A 22,467-nucleotide genomic window follows, 5' to 3' on the forward strand; every position below is an offset into this window, starting at 1 on the left:
TTCGCAGTCGCCTCCAGCCAGGAGGCGTTTGTTTATGTGACGTCGGCCGTAGTAAGCCGTCCCCGCCCTCGTTTCCCTCTGGCCGCCTCGTTTCCCGCGCCGCGGTACTTCTCCCCTTAAAAGGACAATAGAGGCCCCGGGAGCGCGCGCGGCCGCCCGGCCTTCTCCCCTCCCAGTCCGCGACGCGCGCGCGCCCGTATGCAAATAAGTTCGATTCAAGAGAATTTTGTACCGGGAGCCGCGCGTGCGCAGAGGGAAAGAGGAATCTACACCTTCCCGTCCGGCGGTAGCAACTGCAGAACTGCAGGAGACAATCTTTCTAGACAAGGCAGTTGAGGAGGGAGCGCTTGGAGGGGGTTGGCCTGGTGTGCACTCCGCACCTCGGGGACGCTATTGCGCGTGGATCGGCAGTTTTGGGAAGGTGAGTGACTATGATCATTACTCTGGTGCAAAACTGTCTCACAAGGCTTTGATTTCAGAGTGTTTTTTTTTTTCCTCTTTCACCTCACCCACCTCCCCCCAGCCCTTACACACACACACACACACACACACACGCACACACAAACACAGGAAGTTTTGTCTTGGAGATGGCATTGCTGGGAGCGCTGTTTTTGTGGTTTTCAGACCCCGGGGTCTTTTGTGTGTACATGTTTAGCGTGTACTTAATAATTGGGGAGGGTATTTGAGGTAAACCGAAAGTCGGGGGCCGGGGGAAGTGAGTGGATCCTGGAAATGACTGAGGAGTCGCGGAGTTGAGGGATCCACGTTGAAGGTGACAATGACTTTTCGCAGCCGCAGTGTTCCCTAGCGAAAGAGAACCCGGTGGCTGGAAGGCCCAGGAGGAAAATGACTTGCTGGCAGTCGCGGGGCGGCCCGGGGTCGTGCGTCCGCGTGGGCGCGAGCCCGAGGAGGGTCGGGCGCCGTTGTGAAACCTCGCTCTGTAGTTTGATCGCAGCCCCCTGCGCGTGTTTTGATAGGGTGGACAATAAACGCCATCGCTCGAAAACTACTTTGCCATCTCCTTTCCGAGCTGGCGGCGCTAGGGGGTTTAAATCGGCCTTCGGTGGTCAGCGCCGGGTTTCTCGGGAGCGCACGCGGCGTGGCGTTGTTTGCCCAACTCCGGGGGGCATGCGGATGCGACAATGAGAGCAACACGCGGTCGCTTAAAAACAGCCTGGCTTCCACACGCCTGCTGTCCGCGGACCGCGCCCAACAGCCGCTGGTGGCCGAGGTGTCTTTGCAGCCCGAAGTTTTGCTCCCCATTTATTCACCTGTAGCGTAGGTGTGGGCGCTACGCGAGGACTTCCCATTCGGAGGGTGACCGCCCGCGGTTTAAGATGGCCAGTTAAGCTAAGTTCCTGAGGGATGGAGGCAGTGGCGTTGTCTGCGCTGCGGGAGCGAGCGAACTCCGGAGGGCACCGCTTTTTGTGCTCAACATGACAGACCACGTGCTTCGGGCAGCAATCCTGCTCTGGGAATGAATGTCCAGCTCCTTGTGAGCTGTGGGATGCGGTCGCTGTCGGGCAGGTCCGGCCGGCAGGACAATGTGATTCGCTGATGATGGCGTCCTGCCAGTTTAAAAAGCAGAGTGAAAGTCGCCAACTCTCAGCCTGTGCGGGGCGGGCAATCCGGGCGTTTCTCATCAAGGACACTGCAAAACTTTGATTAAATGGCCTCGTTGCCAGGGGGAGGACGGGAGGATGGGGCTCCGGACCCTCAGGACGCGGGTCGGGACCCTTCCCGGAGGTGCTCGTCAAGTGTCTCGCCCCTGAGAAACACTCCGACATCCTTGATGCTGCACGTAGGCAGCGCCGGGCTGGACAGAAAACAAAGAGCTGCATGTGCCCGTGCGGGCCCCGCGGCGCTCGGGGCGACGGCCGAGCAAAGGGCCTTGCGGGCCAGGGGCCCCGAAGTTTGGGCGAGTGTCGGGAGGGGCTTTTGTCCCTCAGGCCCTCGTGGGGAAACTTTGGCGGCGCGACTTGTGCTAGGTGCCATGCTGGTGCGCAGGGAGGCGGCGTGCTTCCCTGCTCCGGGCGCGCGGGTGAGGAGACCGAGTCGGGCCCCCAGCGCTTCATCCCAGGTTCCGGGGGCCGCGGCCGGCGAGGGTCGGGGAGAGCTAGACTCGGACTTCTCGGGCCGTTACTGGTGGCCCGGGAGTCTGCGTCTGGGAGGTCTGTGGATTCGCCTTTGAAGTCGAACTGTTGCCATGTTTGAATTACGTCAGGGCAAAGCCATGAGGAGGAACAAGCCCCGGCAGCGCGGCGTGCGGGAGGCGCGGCCTGCGGGAGGCGCCAGGCGGGCCGGGCGGGCGCGGGGGCCCGTTGTTCCCACTCAGGTGAGGGAGGCGTCTGCGGGGGATGCGGTTCACCTCCCGCTGCCCTCGCCCTGGCGAGCCGCCCTTCACAGGAACTTTCTTTCTTCCCGACCCGTGATGTCTTATTTACCAACAAATCCACCAGGGAGCATTTCTATTTGCCGCCTGGTGTCTCTCTCCTCGGTCGCCGCGTGCCGAGGGGACGCGCAGTTTGGGAGGGGGGGGCGAGACCCCGGGAGAGCACGCGGGAGGCATTTTGCTGCTTTCGGGGAAACGGGCGAGTGCCGCTAGCCCCTCCTCCACGCGAGCGTCCTCGCACGTCCAGGGGGCCCAACCCGGACGACACCCGAAAAGCCCCATGGGGAAGTTTCGGGGCTCCTGGTTGCCCTGCTGATGCTGAGGGAAGCCAGGTCTGTGGGCGAATCGTGCGTGCCAGCAGGCTTTGTGTGCTTTGGTGTGGGAGGGGGAAACCGGGAAGGGCAGGTTTGTTTTGGTTGGGGTGGGTTTCTTGGGGTGGGAAGGTTGTGCGGAGTTTGTGCTGGTAACTGACCCCAGTCAGTTTCTTTGTTTTTATTTTCTCCTTCTAACCTTCCATTACTGCAGGCACTCAGAAGAGGAGGAATTACTGTTTAGCCAAACAGGGACCCTGTTACAGTTTTATCCCAGCATTGGTTTTCCCTTGTTGACGTTGTCCCAAGGAAGTTTAAAGACAACTTTTTTCTTTTTCTTTTTCTTTTAATAATTAAAATGAATTTGACCTTATCATTAAAAGTACACTGAAAGCACCTGCTTTGGAATTGCTGCTTTGCCAGACTTGAAAAGCCCTTTAATAATTGATGTTGCAGAACTGAACACATTTAGTTGCCCAGCCTTAAGTCTGGAAGTTTCTGATGAAGTTCCGGAGCAAAGGCTAATGGCATTTTATGCAATGATTTTGGGAGAGGGGATCTTTTTTGGTCTAGGTGTGTGCGACTCAAGTATTCAAATGCATTATCTTAGCATGACCTTGAGGAAGCAAACTTGGGGGTTGGGCCTTTCAGAGATATTATAAGGGGCTGGTGAGGAAGCTGCTCCGGAAGATGACACTGGTAATGGCTAGCTAGCTTGACCCTTCTAGTTTCTCCCTAGTTCCTGTGAACTGGGGTTGACCTTCTGGTTACAACCCTTCCGTGGTTTTTTTTTTTTTTTTTTTTGGGTATGTGGCCCCAGGCATAGCTCAAAAAATTATACTGGTTTGACACATGGATGCTTCTTTGGTATTTGGGGTTTGCCTGCAGTCTAGACATTCGATAAGCAGCACCATATCTGTTGCTTCTTTGCTTCTTTCGTGATTTCTACTGTTCTAATCCGTTTAGTTTTTTTTTTTAGTTTAGAAATGGTTATGACTGGAAAATAATGTCCTTAAATGTTTTGCACATACACACCAAAAATTCCATAAAAATTGAAAACCAGTTTTTCTTTTCATTGTTTAATGAACACATTTCTCCTAAGTTTTGGATGACCAAATTACAAATACTGAAAGGCAACCAGTATCAGTACATTTCTGAAGTGAATAGAAAGAGCCAGGTCATGAAAAACCTTGAACATAGTAAATTTTGGTTTTCCTTCAGGCTATTATTTTTCATGTATTTAAAATGCCTGTGAGGTGTTTTGCACATAGACTGAGATTGTTTTTCTTAGTTCTTCATATCTCAGTTACTGGTAGAATTTCTGTATCCTGGGAAATTTTTAAATACCATAGAACTTAATGCTTTCATTCTAATAATCAGATAGTGTATATAATAAAAGATTTGGTTTATCAAGGGGAATTAGGGTGGAAAAGACAGACAGGGACTCCACTACCTTCTGTTGGTATTTTGTGGGAGATTGGAGATGAAAAGTCAATGGGTAGAATATTCTAGAATCTTGATGGACAACAGGCTCTAAGGCTGCTGTTTCACAGTATTCTTTTTTATTTCTATGTATCTGAAATCTGTATGGTCAAGTTCTTTTGTCCCCTCCACTCCCTGTGCCCCACTGTATTAATTAGGTCTTGGGAAAATATTTGACCCTGAGCTCAGACTCAGGAACATTTCTGTCAGCAACATAATTTGAGTGTGATTTTTTTCCTTGTAAAATAAACTGAAGCTTATTTGAAACCCAAACCAACTTTATAAGGCTGTTATGAGGACAGTTAATTACTTTACCTTTGCAGGCACATAGGTTGCTTTAGAGATATGTCATTTTCTATTAACTTCAGAGATGGTAGGAATATAATTGAAGAAAGGGAACATGTTTTTTACAGCACACTTGGGTTAGTGGTTCAGAAGTTTCTGGATCTGAGATCGTACAGCCTCGTTTCCAAAGCTGTGATCATCCATCTCAGAGTTACTTTGTGGTCCAGTTTTCTCATCTGTGAAATGGCAGTCGAACCTATCTCATGGAGTTGTAAATTATTAAGCAAGTGATATGGTTAATAAATACTGGCTGCTCTTATCCTCACAACATTGGTAAGCAGACATTTTACATAAGATAAAACTGAGACCTTTGTCAATTACCTTGCCCAGAGAAACATTCAGTAAATGTTGAATGGAAAGAGTGAATGTTTGGCCCCTTCCCCCACATTCAGAAACCGGTTCTGGGAAGACACTGCCTTCAACTCCTGGTTGCCTTTCCAATTCTGAATTCAACCATTTTATATCAGAAAGCCCTCTCTAGACCTAGAAAAGGCCACTTTTCTTTCTTGCTGATTTCCCTTATCCAAGCGAATGTCCTGTATTTTTGACATTTAGTTTTGATTCTGTGGGGATTTTTATTGTCTTGGTTCTCCAGTTTCTTTTAATTGTATATGTAACTAAAATTTTTTGTACTATGAAAATAATCTGGAAATCTAGTCCAAAAGACAGGTTCTTGTTTTCAATGTAAGGAGGTTTACTTCTTGCACCAGTGATATTAAAGTTCTAGGTATATTTGCTATTATATATTCAAGTATGAAAGTTGCAACTAGGCTAAATTAATTCACTTCTAATGTTGTATTTAATTGTTTCCACCTATTGGTTATTGTAATTTGGTTAATGTTAGTCTATGCTGAATTGCAGTAGTTCTCATTTTCCCCCACATTAGTCTGCTAATCTCCCCACACTCCCATTAGAAATAAGCATGAAATCTTTTTCCTATCAGTTTTGAAAATTGTTTACCATTCATTCTTCTCTTCAGTAATTCGTTCAATTTACATTTCCTGGAAATCTTTTTATTTATTTTTTTTATTTTTTAGTTTTCGGCAGACACATCTTTTGTTTGTATGTGGTGCTGAGGATTGAACCCCAGGCGGCCCACATGCCAGGCTACCACTTGAGCCACATCCCCAGCCCCTCCTGGAAATCTTTAAACCTCACAATTTATAGACCAAAGGTTAAAGAAAAGGAACTCATTTTAAAACATTAGTTTTTTAAAAGTTTTTCTTCCCATATTTATTGTGATCACCATTTCTTAATCTGTATCCTTCAGATTCATCTTGGCTATCCTCTCTTTGGGTAATTAGCAAATTCCTTGTGTACTGTGTATAGCACCTGGTTGTAATCTTAAGACTTTGTGCCCTGCAACAGTTTACTATTGAGCAGAGTAGGTAATACAAATAAACAAGTAAGTGATATATTGTTTGGCAGGTGTTCTAAAGTGGGTATGGAATAGTTTTGTAAAAATTATTAAAGAATTCTTTATTTTTTAAATTTTGTACCAGGGATTGAACTCAGTGGCACTTGACCACTGAGCCACATCCCCAGCCCTATTGTATTTTATTTAGAGACTGGGTCTCACCATTGCTTGAAGCTGGCAATCCTCCTGTCTCAGCCTCCGGAGCTGCTGTGATTACAGGCATACACCCGGGTAGAATTCTTAAAATAATTTCCCAGGTTTAGGGAATGGGAAGGATACCATCTTATACTGAGTAACAGAATGGCTAGTTATTAAAATTGGTCTGATACTCACAGAATGTAAGAGTTCCAACCTGGGAGCAGCTAGTAAGCAGGACTAGATCCTGAAGAGCTTTGAAATCTTTGCCAAGGAGGTTAGATATTATCCTGAATGCAGGGTTGATTTAATTTTGAGTTTTAGGAAGATAGTACCTGTTTGAAGGATGTAGACAATTCAGTTATGAGGTCCTAACAGGAGACCAAGCACCAAGATGAAGGACAAACAGGCAGTAGGGATGGAGAGGAGGATATGAGAAGGGAAGAAGCAGATCTCTAAAGGATCTAATAGGTCTGTTGATGGGGGGATCCTGGAGAGAATGAGAAGGAAGAGACTGGTTGACTTCAGATTTGTGTGTGTGTAACTGTGGGTAATAACCAAGACAGGTAAACACAGGAAGAAAAGATTTAGAAGGGTAAGTTATGTAATCAATTTAAAAGGGCATATAAGGATTAAAATTGACCAATTGGCTCTATTGAGCTACAGCAAAAATAAGAGGTTGGAGCAGGACACGAATATTGGGAAATTACCATTAAGGGTGTTGGTAACTTCCAGAGAGTGGACGCCCCAAACAGAAAGCAAAATGATATCTGAAATGTTAGAGGACAGAAAAGGGGAAGATCCATGTATCAAAAGAACTGTCAGATCTGAGTGTAAAGTACCACTTCTTGTTGTTACTTTAAAGATATTCAAGAGTTAGAATTTATCACTATTTTATAGATGAGGAAACAGAAGGATCAGAAAGGCTAGGGAAATTTACTGAGGTTTGGGTTAGATCAGGTCTGTGTTTACCATACCCCTTTCTTTTTTCTTTTTTCTTGTCCTGGGGATTGAACCCAGGGCCTACTGAGCTAACCCCTGACCCTTCACTTTTTAAATTTTGAGGTGGGGTCTTTCTGTGTTACCCAGGCTGGCCTCAAATTTGAGATTCTTCTACCTCAGGCTATTGAGTAGCTGGGATTACAGGTATATACCACCATGGATGGCCCACATCCCTTTTCTTAACATTTTTTGTCAAGCCTGAAAATGAAAAACATCTTCATAAGAAAGAAAGTAGAAGTGAGATTTTTTTTATCCTAATATACAAAGAGGCAAATAAAATTAAAAGTTACTTCCTATTAAGTTGTAAAGACAGAACCCAAATAGACATCAAGTTGACTCATAGTACTTTTTTCATTGCTCACTATAGTTAACATTTTGTAACTGAGAATCATCCCTTAAAAGCAAATAAAGACTCTCCAACCCCTTCAACTTCCTTATCCTCTGGAATCACTCTTAATGTAGAATTGGGATAACTAGTATTTTTTTATACTATCTAAAGTCTGGATTTGTGATTTTTATTTTCAATCTGTGCTGCTTTAGCTGAAGGCTTGTTTTTAGTTTGGACCCCTTTCCTGTAGGATAAGTTTTAGGCTCCTCAGCCAATTATGGATCCTGTAGACAGCCACAGTTATAAATGTTTTTCCATATTTTATAAGAGACAGGGTATGTGTGTGTGTAAAAGCTGTTGGCAAGCAAGTGGGGGTCCAACACCCCTTTTTCATTTCTTCCAGGCAGATTTAAATTTTATCTCTTAAGTGATTAAATTCAGAACCTTTAAAGCTGGGACATAATGCTGGTATCTGGAAGTAGGTAAGAGGAAATAATAATGTTTTATTATTCCATGGCTTCCTTAAGCGCTGATGAAATATGTTTCATTGTTGGTGAATACTACAACCAAGTGGCCTAGCAGCGGGAGAATACAAAGCGCTTAGTCCTGTTGACCCTTTGTGAAGAGTGTTGCTCTAGTTACACTGTTAGTGTTGACTGGATCCTGTATTTACAGATGATTAAAGATAGTATACGATTGACTAAAATGGTGGCATTACCCATTACAGCAACTCTAGTATCCCACAGCATGTGATCAACAGGGTTTTTTTTTTTTTTTTAATGCTTATTTTTCTTCCTTTCCCATCATCCTGTCATTTAAAGCTTGGCTCTAAAAGAAATGCATCTCTTTCACTTCAAAGTTGTCTTTGGTTGCTTGGTTCCTTTTGTCTTTGTTCATCGCTGCTTCCTTCCCATTTTACAAATCTTTTGCTTGTCTGCTCTGGGCAGTTTCCTTCCCATTCTGCTGTTGTCTATTCTGATTTCACTAGTCCATTCTATAATCTGTCCTGTGTAATGTATTTTCTAACATGTATCTCTCCATCTGTAGATCTTTGAGGAAGTTTATTTAAGCCCTCTGGGCTTCTTTCGGTTTCCTCTTTTAGTTAAATGAAGGTGTGTGATGATAACCAGAGTTATGGGGGAGTGATGCTCTTGATTTAAAAAAGATAGCTGTATAGAAGGGAGCAAAGTGAAAGTAAGCTGCCTTCATTCATGCTTGCACTTTTCAGAGGCAACTACTGTTTAATATTAAGTTCTCACTTTTAAAACATTCTGTGCTCGTTATATAGAACAAGATATTTTGGACATAAGGAATGAAACAGTTTTTTATAGTATTAGTCTGATAATCTATGGACATTAGGTCATTTCAAATGTTTGTGTGTGTGTTTGTTTAGGTCTAGGTTGTTGATTTTTAGAAAGAAAACATGACTAGAAGCTATAAGGTTTTAGTTTATTGTAATCTAAGAATATTTTCACTTGGGAGGTTGGTTGCTTTCCTAATTTGTGCCTATCAGAATTTCAGTTCCCAAGATGGCATGGACAAGTTGTGAAATTAATTGTTGTTTTACCACCTTTGGCTACTTCTTAGTTTTCTTCCATATAGTTCATCCAGGGGAATTTTTGAGTTTTGAAAGGTATGTTTGAATGTAAAACAGTCAGAAGTACAACTCTACAAAGTGGAATTGGGAAGTTACTGTATTGAAGAAGCTATTGGTATAAACAATCAATTAAGCTGAGTCTAACAAATGTTACATTTATAATAAGAACCCTCTCCATTTACCTAAGTATTAAATTAACAAACTTGTAGATTAAAAAGAGATAAAAAATACTGGACAGAAGTAATTTCTTCAACTTTTCACCCAATTCCATGCTAAAAAGGATATTAAAACTGAAATTTGCATTTCAGTATTAGTATTTGGTATTAATATTTTTAAAAGGTCATCTTTAACATTATCAGAAAACTTAAATGGTCTTCCTATAATATTGACTTACAGTAGAGATTCTTTTTCCATACTATTTATGTTATACACAGTGAACTTAAGTGTGTTAAATTAGGTAAAATATTAGACATCATCTCATCATCTTTGGCTTCACAGTCTCATTCAAATTGACCCTTTACATATTTGATATATATAGGGTGCTCTTATTCTTTTCTTTTTTTTTTCTTTTTCTTTTTAATATTTATTTTTTAGGAGTAGATGGACACAACACAATGCCTTTATTTTTACGTGGTGCGGAGGATTGAACCCTGGTCCCACTCTACCACTGAGCCACAATCCCAGCCCCTCTTATCCTTTTCTTGACTCATCAACACCAGCATTACATTCCCCATGTTTTCATTGAGATGATCATTAGATTTATGTGAAACTCAACAGTAGGTAGAAATATCCCCAACAGATGTTTGTATTTTGAAATGTCACTTTTTGGTCTCTTTGATATTTTGTTTGTATAGTTAGTTATTTCTTACCACTTTTGCTGATTTAGTTGAAATTTGGGAGGTTCACTTAAATTGACAGAACTAAAATTTTAGGGTAGCTGATTTGTTTTTAACTGTTACAGTAATTCTAAAAATTTGAGTGTTTAGTCAATAGTAGCTAAGGAAATATGTCAATGAATGTACTTTGTCAAATATTTATCAAAGGTAAAGTGTTATACAAATGACAGCTTTTAAAATAATTTATATTTGTGGTGCTGGGGACTGAACTGAGGAGTGCTTTACCACTGAACGACAGTCCCCAGTCTCTTTATTTTTGAGGCAGGGTCTCATTAAAGGTCTCAGGCAGTTCTTGAACCTTTGATCCTCACAAGTAGCTGGAAATTATACATTTGTGCCATTGCATTTGGCAAATGACAGCATATTAAGAAAAGTTTAGTTATGAGGCCCTAAGCAACTTAGCAAGACCCTGTCTCAAAAAATGAAAAGGACTACAGATGTGGCTTTATAATTGAGCACCCCTGGGTTCAATCCCTGGTTAAAATTCTTTAAAAAGCCACATTTATTGAGTATTCTCTGATACTAGTGCTATCATAGATGCTGAGGTTATGAAGATGATAAAGACAGGAGAATTCCCAACTCACACTTAAATATCTTTAAGAAAGAGGCTTATAATAAATTCACATGCCATAAACTTTACCTCGTAATGTATACAATTTGGTGGCCTTTAGTATATTGACCAAGTTCTGCAGTCATCATTGCTATTTAACTTTGGAAGACAAATTTTTATAATATTTTAAGTCCTCCCTTATTTTGGGGTTTATCACAAAGCTTAATTTTCTTCTGTTCTCCTTAAGTGCACCCTTAAAGGTAAGATTGTGTAGAGTCTGCCTTCCACTGTAATTGTTCATCAGTTAGGAAGTGGATGGTATTTGCCTCCATCTATTAAAACAGTGCTGAAAGGTGTGATGCTTTTAACCCAGAATAGATTTAAAAGGTGAAAAATTTTAATAGCTAACTTGTTATTTGAACAAATAAGGTAGATTGTTGTGGAGGAATTTTTTTAATATTTCACAAGTGTAGGACTAGGAAAGAGTTCGAGAGAACTATCATACCATTTCAAATAACAAATGACATTTAAAATCAAATTATGCTACACCAGCTCTCTACTTTCTCAAAAATATTCAGAAACTTTGTTTCAGAAGCCATTTTATGTCCTTACTTTTACTCCAGAAATTTGGTAAGGGTGTTTTTGGTAGGAGTGTTTGGGGATTTAACTCAAGGCTTTTACACTGAGCTGCATGTTAAGCAAGCACTCTACCAACTAAGCTTTATCTCCAGCCTCTAGCCCTTTTTATTTTTTTATTTTGAGACAGGGCTTTGCTGTTACATAGCCTTGAACTTGCAATCCTCCTTTCTCACCCTTCCGGAGTCTCTGGGATTACAGATAGATATGTCTTACCATGCCCAGTTTGTTTTAAAACATGAGTGACCATTGACTTAAATTTTTTTTCCAGTTAACATTAGGGCTCCCCAAACCTGAAGAATGGTTAAACACCAACTACTGCTTAACCGGGTTGCTGTAAACAAAGCCCAGAATGAAACCCCTGTGTATTTGCTGCAGATTCCCAGGTGCCTCTAAAGTGCAGAAATAAGCTCAGAAAAAACCTTAATAGCTTTATTAAGTAGTCATCCTTTAAAAGGTTCATGTGCCTCAGTGGTAGAGTGCCTGCCTCAGTGATAGAGTACCTGCCTCTCACAGGTGAGGCATTGGGTTCCATCTTCAACACCACATAAAAAAAATAAAAATAAAGGTATTATGTTCATCTACAATTAAAAAATATATTTTAAAAAAGTAAAAAAAAAAAAAGTTTATGTGCAACTTGGATGTTGTATCAGAGCAAGTGTCTGCCATCCCACTCCATTTCTCACTGAACACTGACTGGAAAATGGTGAAGTCTAGGGTTTAGATTCCCCTCATGTTCAGGCAGAATTTTTTTTTTTTTTTTTGGCAGTTGGGGGTACCTAGGATTGAACCCAGGAGCCCTTAACCACTGATCCACATTCCCCAGTGCTTGCATTTGTCTATCTGTCTGTCTGTCTATCTATCTATCTATCTATTTTTTAGTTGTAGTTGGACACAATATCTTATTTTTTTGTGGTGCTGAGGATTGAACCCAGGACCTCAAACTTACTAGGCGAGTGCTCTACTGCTAAGCCACAACCCCACCCCCCACCCCCCCAGCTCTTTTTAGTTTTAATTTTGACAGGGTCTTGCTAAGTTGTTTAGGGATTCTGTCAGAAAAGTTTCATTAGGACAAAAGTAAGGCCATAGAGCTATGTAAAGAGGAATTATGAATCCTAAGGTATCAAGCTGTTTCCTGAGGTTTAGGAAGAATATTCCTTAAATGAAGAATGAAATGTCTTGCCATTAGTGACTAAGTTTGGTTCTCACCAACAAAAAATCACTTTAAGATGAACACTTGATTCACATTAGCTGTTGGTTAAAAAGAAAGCTAACATTCTGTTAGGTTTCCAGTGTGATAACTGGGACAAACTCTGGCTTCTTGGCCAAATCCAGCTTTAATGAAGGCAGTTAAAACTTAGAGATGATTTGAGTGCTGCATAGTTTTGCTCTCATGTTTATTTGGGAGGTAAAGAAAGAGATTGTGAGGGTGGGGATTGGGGAATCTGATTGGGGAATCTATCTGTTATAATAGGATTTGTGTATTAATGGAATGAACTGCTCATTTTTTGCTGTATGCACTTCCTTTGTCCTTGCTGAGGAGAGAGGCTGAAGTTTCCTAGAGCTATTGATGATTGTAAGAGGAACTTTGGACTTTTGACCTCAGAGGCAGGGTGTTAAGGGGAGTTTGGAGATCACAGGATGTTTCTAGGACAGAATCTGTATTACAGTTTACTTTAAAATAGGAATATACAAATTAAAACATTAACTTCTACTTTCCTGTTCTATAGTCCTGTCATTTGATATTGCTTTTTCTTTTCTTTCTTTTTTTAATATTACTTTTTCCAAAGCAACACATGACCATTTTTGGGGGAGGACCTTTTCTTTTTCAGTTCTCATGTAGGTTGCTTTGTTAGACTGAAAAAGATATATGCCCCAAACTTTTTCTTACTATGTAGAGGGTACTTTCTTTTTCATTAAAAAAAAAAAAGTCCCCAAGCATTGAACTAAAATGATTATGATAATAATATTATGCTATCTTGTTTTAACAATTCTTTAAGAGAGAGAGAGAGAGAGAGAGAAAGAGAAAGAGAATTTTTTAATATTTATTTTTTTAGTTTTTTTGGTGGACACAACATCTTTGTTTGTATGTGGTGCTGAGGATCGAATCCAGGCCACACACATGCCAGGCGAGCATGTTATCGCTTGAGCCACATCCCCAGCCCTTTTTAACAATTCTTATAGGTAACTTAGTTTAGGCTTAATCATTGAAATGCATAAGTGGTCTTCTGTTTTGCCTCATCCCACTCTTTTGGCTGCATCTTCACCAATAAAACATCAAAAAGGAACATGTGGTTAACAATAAATCTGTTTAAAAGGGAAGTTTCAGCTTTTAGCTAATTATTTTCTAATAAAAGTCTTTTAAGCTATTTTTAAAAACATTGTAAAACCAGCTGACCATGGTGGCTCACACCTGTAATCCCAGCATCTCAGGAAACTGAGGCAGGAGGATCACAAATTGGAAGTCAGCCTGGGCATCTTGGATGCTATCTTTTTTTTTTTTAAATTTTTTACTATTTATTTTTTAGTTTTCGGCGGACACAACATCTTTGTTTGTATGTGGTGCTGAGGATCGAACCTGGGCCGCACGCATGCCAGGCGAGCACGCTACCGCTTGAGCCATATCCCCAGCCCTTGGATGCTATCTTAAAATAAAAAAAGAAAAGAACAGGTACCTAGCTCAGTGGTAAACCATCCCTAAATTCAGTGTCCAGTACCCTCCCCACCAAAACAAAACAGAAAGAATAGATAGTATTCTGTGGTTATACCTCCTGGAACTATGATAATTATCTGTTCATGCTTTATATGATGCTTTTGTGATCATCAGTTGGACCCTTGCACATACACTAACATAACCTCTGCACTTGCCCATTGGGGTTTAGTTTCTATATTCATTACCTTTTCATCACTTTTCTTAGTCTAGGTGTGCTGGTTTGGTTTGGATATTCCAAATTCTAAGATATACATTTTTGTATCCAGGCCTAGAGATGCTTTCATCCTTCCTTGATATTCAGAGATTATTTTGACCAGGAGAATTATATTTTATTTCATTCTGTATTTCTTGAACATTTGCTTCTCACTATTCACTGCTCTAGCACAAAGCCTCATAGAATACTTCCAAAAACTTTATGAGCAGCAGAGCAATGGTCAGGCAATATGAGCTCATTGTTAATTTGAATTAATGATTAATAGAATTATTATTTTTTTCAGTACTGGTGATTGTACCCAAGGCCTTGCACATGCTAAACAAGTGCTCTACCTCTGAACTGCACCCCCAGCATGGATTTTTTAAATTATTTATAAATTCTAAGCTTAGATTTCTGTGAAGCTTTCATTTTCCTTTCAGCAGTTATAATTCAGGGCCAACATTGACTGCTTAGAACTTCCCATTTATTATAGAAGAAATCCCCCCTAATTTCCCATAGAGCAAAGTGATGTGGGTTGATGCATAGTGTGCTACTTTAGTTTGAAGTAGTGGTCATGGCAGATGCACAAAATTTCCCCAGAGGGAAATCCCATTAATTACAAAGGTGCAGAATACTAAGGTGAATCTTAAATTTTAGGATGCATCCTTGATTGTGATTTTTGTCATTTTGTAGGATTTGTGGTGGCTTTTTTTGCTTAAAAACTTGATTTAAGAAAAAAAAAAAAGCTCTCCTTTTCCATTTTTGGAATGAATATTGGCTAGACTAGGAGGTAGAAGCCTCCCAAACGGACTATTTTGTGGTTTTATACACTTGCCATGGTAGTGCCAAAAATGGTGATAGATGCAGAAGTGTTTTCCCAGAGCAGGCCTCTTCATCTTGGTCATGAAACACCCAAGTTGCTTGGGGGTGGGATGGAACAGAAAAAAATCTTAATGTTTTCTTTTTTCCTTTTTTGGTACTAGGGATTAAACCCAGGGAATTTGACCACAGAGCCATATCCCCAGGTCCCCCACTTCTTTTTTTTTGAAATAGGGTCTCTCTAAGTTGCTAAGGGTCTCCTTGCTAAATTGTTTTTTTTTTTAAATATTTTTTAGTTACCTTTATTTTTATTTATTTATATGCGGTGCTGAGAATTGAACCCAATGCCTTACACATACTAGGCAAACGCTCTACCACTGAGCCACCACCCCAGCCCTCCTTGCTAAATTGTTGAAGGTAGCTTTGAACTTAGGATCCTTCTGCCTCAGCCTCCCAAATCAGTGGGATTATAGGTTTGCACCACCATGTCTGTCTTAACGTTTTCTTCTTATGTCCCTCAACAAAGCTGTGTCAATTCCCTTGACTTTACAGGCTTTTGCCCAGAAGAAAAAATGTTTGGTTTTCACAAGCCAAAGATGTACCGAAGTATAGAAGGTTGCTGTATTTGCAGAGCTAAGTCCTCCAGTTCTCGATTCACTGATAGTAAACGTTATGAAAAGGACTTCCAGAGCTGTTTTGGGTAAGATCAGTTGATGTTTGTACCATTTTAAATAATTCAGATCATTTATATTCTAATCTAGGCTATTTAAGGTTCCTCTTCTTAAAATAAATGAAACAATACTGACAGCCTAATTTTTTTGAATATTTTTAATATTTAATTTTTAGTTCTCGGCGGACACAACATCTTTGTTTGTATGTGGTGCTGAGGATCGAACCTGGGCCGCATGCATGCCAGGCGAGTGCGCTACAGCTTGAGCTACATCCCCAGCCCCTAATTTTTTTTTTTCATATTACTAAGAGCTAACAACCAAATTGTGAGCCCCTTATAGTTCTAATTAGACAAACTCTTGTTATCTTCATGATATAAAGAGATTTTAAAAGATTATCTTTATTCTCTTATTAATAGTGGTTCTTAGTATTTCATACTGTAATCTAACTTAACAGAAGAAGATGATGAAAAAAATTTTCTGCCCTGAAACCTGCTCAGGGTATGTATGGTTTTGTTTCATAATTATATTCTTCATTTATGGCAATAAGCCTTTGCTTAATAAGATGAAACTATTTTTTTAAATATTTTTTTTTAGTTCTAGATGGACAACAGTACCTTTATTTATTTGTTTCTATTTTTATGTGGTGCCGGGGATGGAACCCAGTGCCTCACACATGCTAGGCAAGTGCTCTACCACTGAGCCACAACCCTGGCCCCAATAAGATGAAACTTATTCTCCAACAAACACTGGATAAAAGTGTTTGTTATATTTCAATTTAAAAAAAAAATTTTTTTAGTTGTAGATGGACACAAGACGTTTATTTATTTTTATGTGGTGCTGAGGATTGAACCCAGCATCTCACACATGGAAGGCACGTGCTCTATACCATTGAGCCACAACCCCAGCTCCTTTTATTTCAATTTTTGAGACATGGTCTCTACAAGTTGCTGAGGCTGACCTTGAATTCGTGATTCTCTCATCTCTGAGTTGCTGGGGTTACAGCTGTGTGCCACTGTACCTGGCTTAAAATGTTTAATGTTGAACCATTTCCCATATTCAAAATTAATTTGTTTTTGTGTTTACCATGTAGGAAGAATACAATAAATGAAAAGTTCCTTAGAGATACAGCTTAAAAATATTTGACAACTAGTCCTATGGATTTTTCTCCCTATATAGATCACTTTAAAAATTACAATACATCTTTTTTTTTCTTGTGAAATTGGAACGTCATGATACATTGTTTTACTTAAAATGTGGCATTTTATTGCTTAATGCAATATCTACATATTTCAAGAATGACAGCATTGCTTAAAACCATGGTGATCAGGCTCTCTTCTAGAGCATAAATCTTACTATTTCATTTTAAAAATATTTAAAAAAATTTTTTTTTTATATTTTTTTTAAGAAAAGTTTTTCCAGATAGAGAAATTTTGATTAACATTTTTCTTTTCTTTTTTTTTTTAATGAGCAGAGCCCTTTTTTTAAAGAGAGAGAGAGAGAGAGAGAGAGAGAGAGAGAGAATTTTTTAATATTTATTTCTTAGTTATTGGCGGACACAACATCCTTGTTGGTATGTGGTGCTGAGGATCGAACCCGGGCCGCTCGCATGCCAGGCGAGCGCGCTACCGCTTGAGCCACATCCCCAGCCCCAAAATATTTAAAATTGTTACTGATTTTATTTCTTCTTATTTTTAAATTACCAAATTGGAGTATGTAGACTTGATTCATTGCCTCTAAAGAAGTTAATTATATTTCTGAAATATGTCTCTGAAAGAAAGGGACTAGGCATTCAATCTACAATGATTAGAAATTGCATCTATAAGTCATAAATGAATTTTTTTTTTCCAGGAGAAATGTATTTGTGTGTATCCTTTAAACTAAAGAGACTAATACAGGTTTTATTGTTTATCATCAGGCTGCATGAGACTCGTTCAGGAGACATCTGTAATGCCTGTGTTCTGCTTGTGAAAAGATGGAAGAAGTTACCAGCAGGTTCAAAAAAAAACTGGAATCATGTTAGTTCATCTATTTTTATCAGTTATATCTCATAATTTAAAGTAACATGAATTTCTTTCTAATTTAGGAAGTAATATGCCTAGGATGGCAAAGTTTGAAGAATAAAAAATAATACTACTTGCTGCTCAGATATATAATCATTTACCATGTTGATATGTTTGGAACAGAATAGCCAGATGTGGCATTTCATAAGGCAGTATCCAATTCACAGTGCATATTCACATATCTTTTTTTTTTAAAGCTTTATTTTTTTTTATATATATATATATTTTAGTTTTAGGTGGATATAATATCTTTATTTTATTTTTATGTGATGCTGAGAATCGAACCCGGTACCTCATGTATGCTAGGTGAATGCACTACCACTTGAGCCACATCCCCAGCCCCCATATTCACATATCTTAAGGCTTAACCTAGTACCCAGAGTTAGACATGGATTTTTTCTTTTAACTCTTAGAATAACGTGTATTTGAATTGAGGTTGGTACTAATGAGCATATAGGTTTAAGAATAAAACCTGGGGTTTGGATCTTTTACCACTTATAGTAGTTGTGGACTTTAGGCAGGTTATATTTATTTACAAAGGGCAAAACATAATAGTTATCACACATAGCTAATGTGAGAACAATGAGATGGTAATAAAGTGAAGCATATAATAATCAGTTAGATTGAAGTCGTTATTAATCTATTTAAATCTAGTTGTTCAAACTGGAAATTTTAGCCCTTTTATTTTCCCATGTCACTAGAACTTTTTTTGTGTGAGTGTGGTGCTGGGGATTGAACCCAGGGCCTTGTGCATGCAAGGCACATGTTATTACTCAAATATCTACCAACTGAGCTATATCCCCAACCCAGTTTTTTTAGTTTTTGATAAATTAGAACAACACAGTTAAATTTGTTTGGAGTCGCAGGGTCTGGCATACCCCAGGCAAGTGCTTTTTACTGTTGAGCTCCCCCTCAGCCCCAAGTCTTACTTAATATGATCTCTTTTCAGTTCCATGAAATTTCCGCAAAGTATTGTTTTTAAGTAGACAAGCATTTTTTCTTTATCTTTTCCTCTATTATCCTTAGTCTGTCTTTTGATGACAATGTTAAATTATTGTGATAGATTTTTTTTTGGATCTGTTAACCTTACTAACTATGAATTTTTCTTAAATAGTTCATCTGGAGAAGATTAAAATTCTGATTTTGAAGATGGCAACCTTTTTTGTGTGTGGGGAGGTTACTAGGAATTGAACTCGGGGGGACTTGACCATTGAGTCCCCAGTGCTATTTTTTATTTTACTTAGAGATAGGGTCTCACTGAGCTGCTTAGCACCTCGATAAATTGCTGAGGCTGGCTTTGAACTCTTGATCCTCCTGCCTCCACCTCCCGAGCCGCTGGGATTATAGGTGTGTTCCACTGCACACCACTCTTTTTTTTTTTCTTTAAAACTTTGAACTTTTTAAGTTGGAGATGGACATAAATATTTATTTAGTATTTTTTAAGTGATGCTGGGGATCGAATCCAGTGCCTTATGTTTGCTACACAAGTGGTCTACCACTGAGCCACACCGCAGCCTGACAACCTTCCTTTTTACATACATATCTGCAAGTAGTAAATGTGAATGAACACACAAGAAATAGGACCATAGTAGGACCATAGTAGAACCATCGTGGATAGATCAATGGCCAGGCTACATACAGGAGCATGTATTGCCTTTGCATAACTGACCTCAGGAATTCAACTATATAGTGAAAAGAACATGAAGAACAGATTTGAAGACCTTGATTTCAGTCTTGTCTTCTCTCTAATCACCTTGATTATTTATTTATTAGCTTAATGGAAAAAGGCAATATACATAATTTTCTTATTACCTTGATTTTCTTAAGACTAAAATTAGAGTAACAAAAAGAGCCCCCTTACTGCTTTGTGGTAGAATTAGAAATAAACGAAAGCTGTTTACATTGTTATACATCATCCTGTAGAATTGATTCTTGATTCTTCTTCACCTAGTTGGGTCATCTAGTAATGATTAACCCATAACATAAATCTATTAAATCTTCTTTTTCCCACAGACCCTGTGATTATTTCAAAGAAAAGAATTTAAAAACAAACACCCAATAGATAAATAGTATTCTTTATATTGTGTGATGATTAAAGATTCTCATGAATTCTCAGAAACATTTTGTAAAACTCTGGTTCTCAAATAGGCGTGGGTCTGAACCAAAGGGAACATATAACTCTTCAATGGTATTAAATATTCAGTGTTTTCTTCCAGGTGGTAGACGCAAGGGCAGGACCTAGTCTAAAGACTACTTTGAAACCAAAGAAAGTAAAAACTCTATCTGGAAACAGGATAAAAAGCAACCAGATCAGTAAACTGCAGAAGGAATTTAAACGTCACAGTAAGTTTGATACTTGAACATTGGTACTGAGAGTAATTTTTCAGTTTTTATTTTTTTGTTGGGGGTGGTATATCGTATGTGTGGACAACTTTTCCCCATATTTCTTAACTGACTTGGTAGAGATCTTTATTTATGAATTTTTTGATTTTGATCTTAAAAATACTTTACTGAGCCACTTCAGATTGTACTGCTTTGATGTTTCTTTATAAATATCTTAGTTTTCTAGAAGGTGCATTTCTATTTTATGTATTTGATTTTTATGCAAAAGGAAATTGAATTTAGGAGGTATGCAAAAAATATTTACCATATTTTACTGTATAATTGTTGTAGGTTTCCTGGTGGTACCAGGGATTGAACTCAGAGTTACTCAAAACCACTGAGCCACATCCCCAGCCCCGTTTTGTATTTTATTTAGAGACACTGTCTCACCGAGTTGTTTAGTGCCTCGCTTTTGCTGAGGCTGGCTTTGATCTCATAATCATCCTGCCTCAGCCTCCTAAGCCACTGGCATTTTTTTTTTTTAAAGAGAGAGAGAGAGAGAGAGAGAGAGAGAGAGAATTTTTTAATATTTATTTTTTAGTTTTTGGCGGACACAACATCTTTGTATGTGGTGCTGAGGATCAAACCCAGGCTGCACGCATGCCAGGCGAGTGCGCTACCGCTTGAGCCACATCCCCAGCCCAAGCCACTGGGATTATAGGTGTGTGCCACTGGCCTGTCTTGTTGCAGATTTTATGCAAAATTTTTTTTTTAGAACAGTAGAGTGTGGGGGGGCTTTTATTTGTAGCTCAGTGGTATAGAGTGCTTACCTAGCATGTGTGAGGTGCTGGGTTAGATCCTCAGCACCACATAAAAAAATAAGTAGGGGCTGGGATTGTGGCTGAATGGTACCATGCTTGCCTAGCATGTGTGAGGCACTGGGTTTGATCCCTAACACCACATCAGCAAATTAAATAAACAAAATAAAGGTATTGTGTCCATCTACAACTTTAAAAAAATTTAAAAAAACAAAAACAAACCAGTGGAGTGTGACTATTATGTGCAGCTCTTTTTTAAAAAAAATTCTGCTGTTATTACTCAAATTTTATCATTTATTATTGAACTTCTTTAGTGCAAGAGAAAGATGCTTGGAATGCTTGTGAATATACATTAAAACTGAGTAGTCCAAATCGACAAAGATCATTTCTTTGACAGTTTATTGAACATTTTTCTAATCTGAAAAAACTAAAAACATTAGTTCTTCAGGATTTGTGCATTATGGTTGAAATATTACACTTGAGAAAATTTTACAAAATTTGCAAAATATGAACTTAAAAAAATCTGTGTCCAAAGATTCTGCCACACTGTATTATTGGGTTTGTTATTTGATGGTGTTGTCCTCAGTGACACTTGTTTAGTACTGCAGCACTTATGAGCTTGTACAGACAATTCTAGGCTTGGCTTGCAGTGTCCACAAGGACAAATGTGCATCCATATGCCACTGGTGAATACTTTGCTGCTCTGTTTAATCTTTTAAGTGGCATGAAGAACAGGATTAATTATACCATGTGATGATTATGCAACCAAAGGTTATAAACCAATTTTTTGACTGAAAAATCAGAGTGCAACAATTATGCAGTAAAATATAGTAAGCCAGGCAAGGTACACAAGCCTTGTTTCCCCCTGGAAAATATCTGTTACTCACAAAATAACTGCTATTTGGGATATTGAGGCAAAAAGATCACAAGTTCAAGGCCAGCCTGGGCAATTTAGTGAGATGCTGTCTCAAAATTAAAAGGATTGGGGGTGTGGATCATTGATAGTGGGTCCCTGGGTTCAATCCCCAGTACTGCCTTAAAAAGACAATCTGAGAGCAAAGCCTGGATTCCTAGAAAGTAATTTTAGAAATTATAACCCACAAATTGAGTAATGCCTGTCTCCAGACTCTTAGGTTGAAAGTCATCTGTGTTGTGAGATTGTGAGATTACTATGAGTATCACGTCTGAGGGATGGTATTATGGTGGCATAACTGAAAGACAGTTAAGTTTAAACTAGGAAAAGTAGGGAGTGAGGGAGAACTAATTTTTGACCACTTTTATACACTTTACATCTCTATTATTTCCATTTTATTACTTAGGTTAGGAAGCACAGAGAGGCTATTTCTTGATCCAGGTCAGTTAGTAAGTGATTGAGGTGAGTTTGACTTACAGGTTTGTCTTAACTTCAAAGTCCTGTGCTCCAAAGGGCAACTGTTTTTCCCTGGTAGCATAACAAGTGCTTCAGTACTTGATCTTTCCAGATCATTCTTAGTAGAGAGTGTTATACACAGTCTTCCTTTAGTTACTCTAATGATATATTTAATTTATGGTAGCTATTTTAATATATTAATAGTAAAACATTTAAGAAACATAACAGTATGTCTGTGTGTATGTGTTTTAATTATGTGTGTTCCTTTTTTTTTTAAACCAATTGTCATCTACCTTCCAAAAAAAAAAGAAGGTTTAATGTTGTTACCCTCCATTCTGACTAGATGTTTTAAAGAATATTTTGGAAATTGTAATATTCTTCTATCACTTGAAGGCAGAGGAATTGATTATT

General features: G+C 39.2%; 1 protein-coding gene across 5 annotated transcripts in view; it reads left to right on the forward strand.

Annotated features, from left to right (window-relative positions):
- The first annotated feature begins 203 nt into the window (after positions 1-203).
- Positions 204-22,467, forward strand: part of Sinhcaf (SIN3-HDAC complex associated factor) — a 36,220-nt gene continuing 13,956 nt past the window's right edge. The window contains exons 1-4 of one of the 5 annotated variants that reach the window (XM_078014942.1): positions 204-421; positions 15,369-15,516; positions 17,403-17,502; positions 19,764-19,890. In XM_078014942.1, coding sequence (XP_077871068.1) covers positions 15,389-15,516; positions 17,403-17,502; positions 19,764-19,890 — 355 coding nt within the window. In that variant the 5' untranslated portion in view covers positions 204-421; positions 15,369-15,388. Of the gene's footprint in view, positions 422-1,608; positions 2,042-2,127; positions 2,336-2,387; positions 2,725-13,474; positions 13,763-15,368; positions 15,517-17,402; positions 17,503-19,763; positions 19,891-22,467 lie in introns of those variants that run through there. The other 4 variants (XM_078014941.1, XM_078014943.1, XM_078014944.1 and 1 more) reach the window with 4 other exon arrangements.

Source organism: Ictidomys tridecemlineatus, chromosome 6 (genome assembly GCF_052094955.1).
Source record: "Ictidomys tridecemlineatus isolate mIctTri1 chromosome 6, mIctTri1.hap1, whole genome shotgun sequence".
Taxonomy (NCBI): domain Eukaryota; kingdom Metazoa; phylum Chordata; class Mammalia; order Rodentia; family Sciuridae; genus Ictidomys; species Ictidomys tridecemlineatus.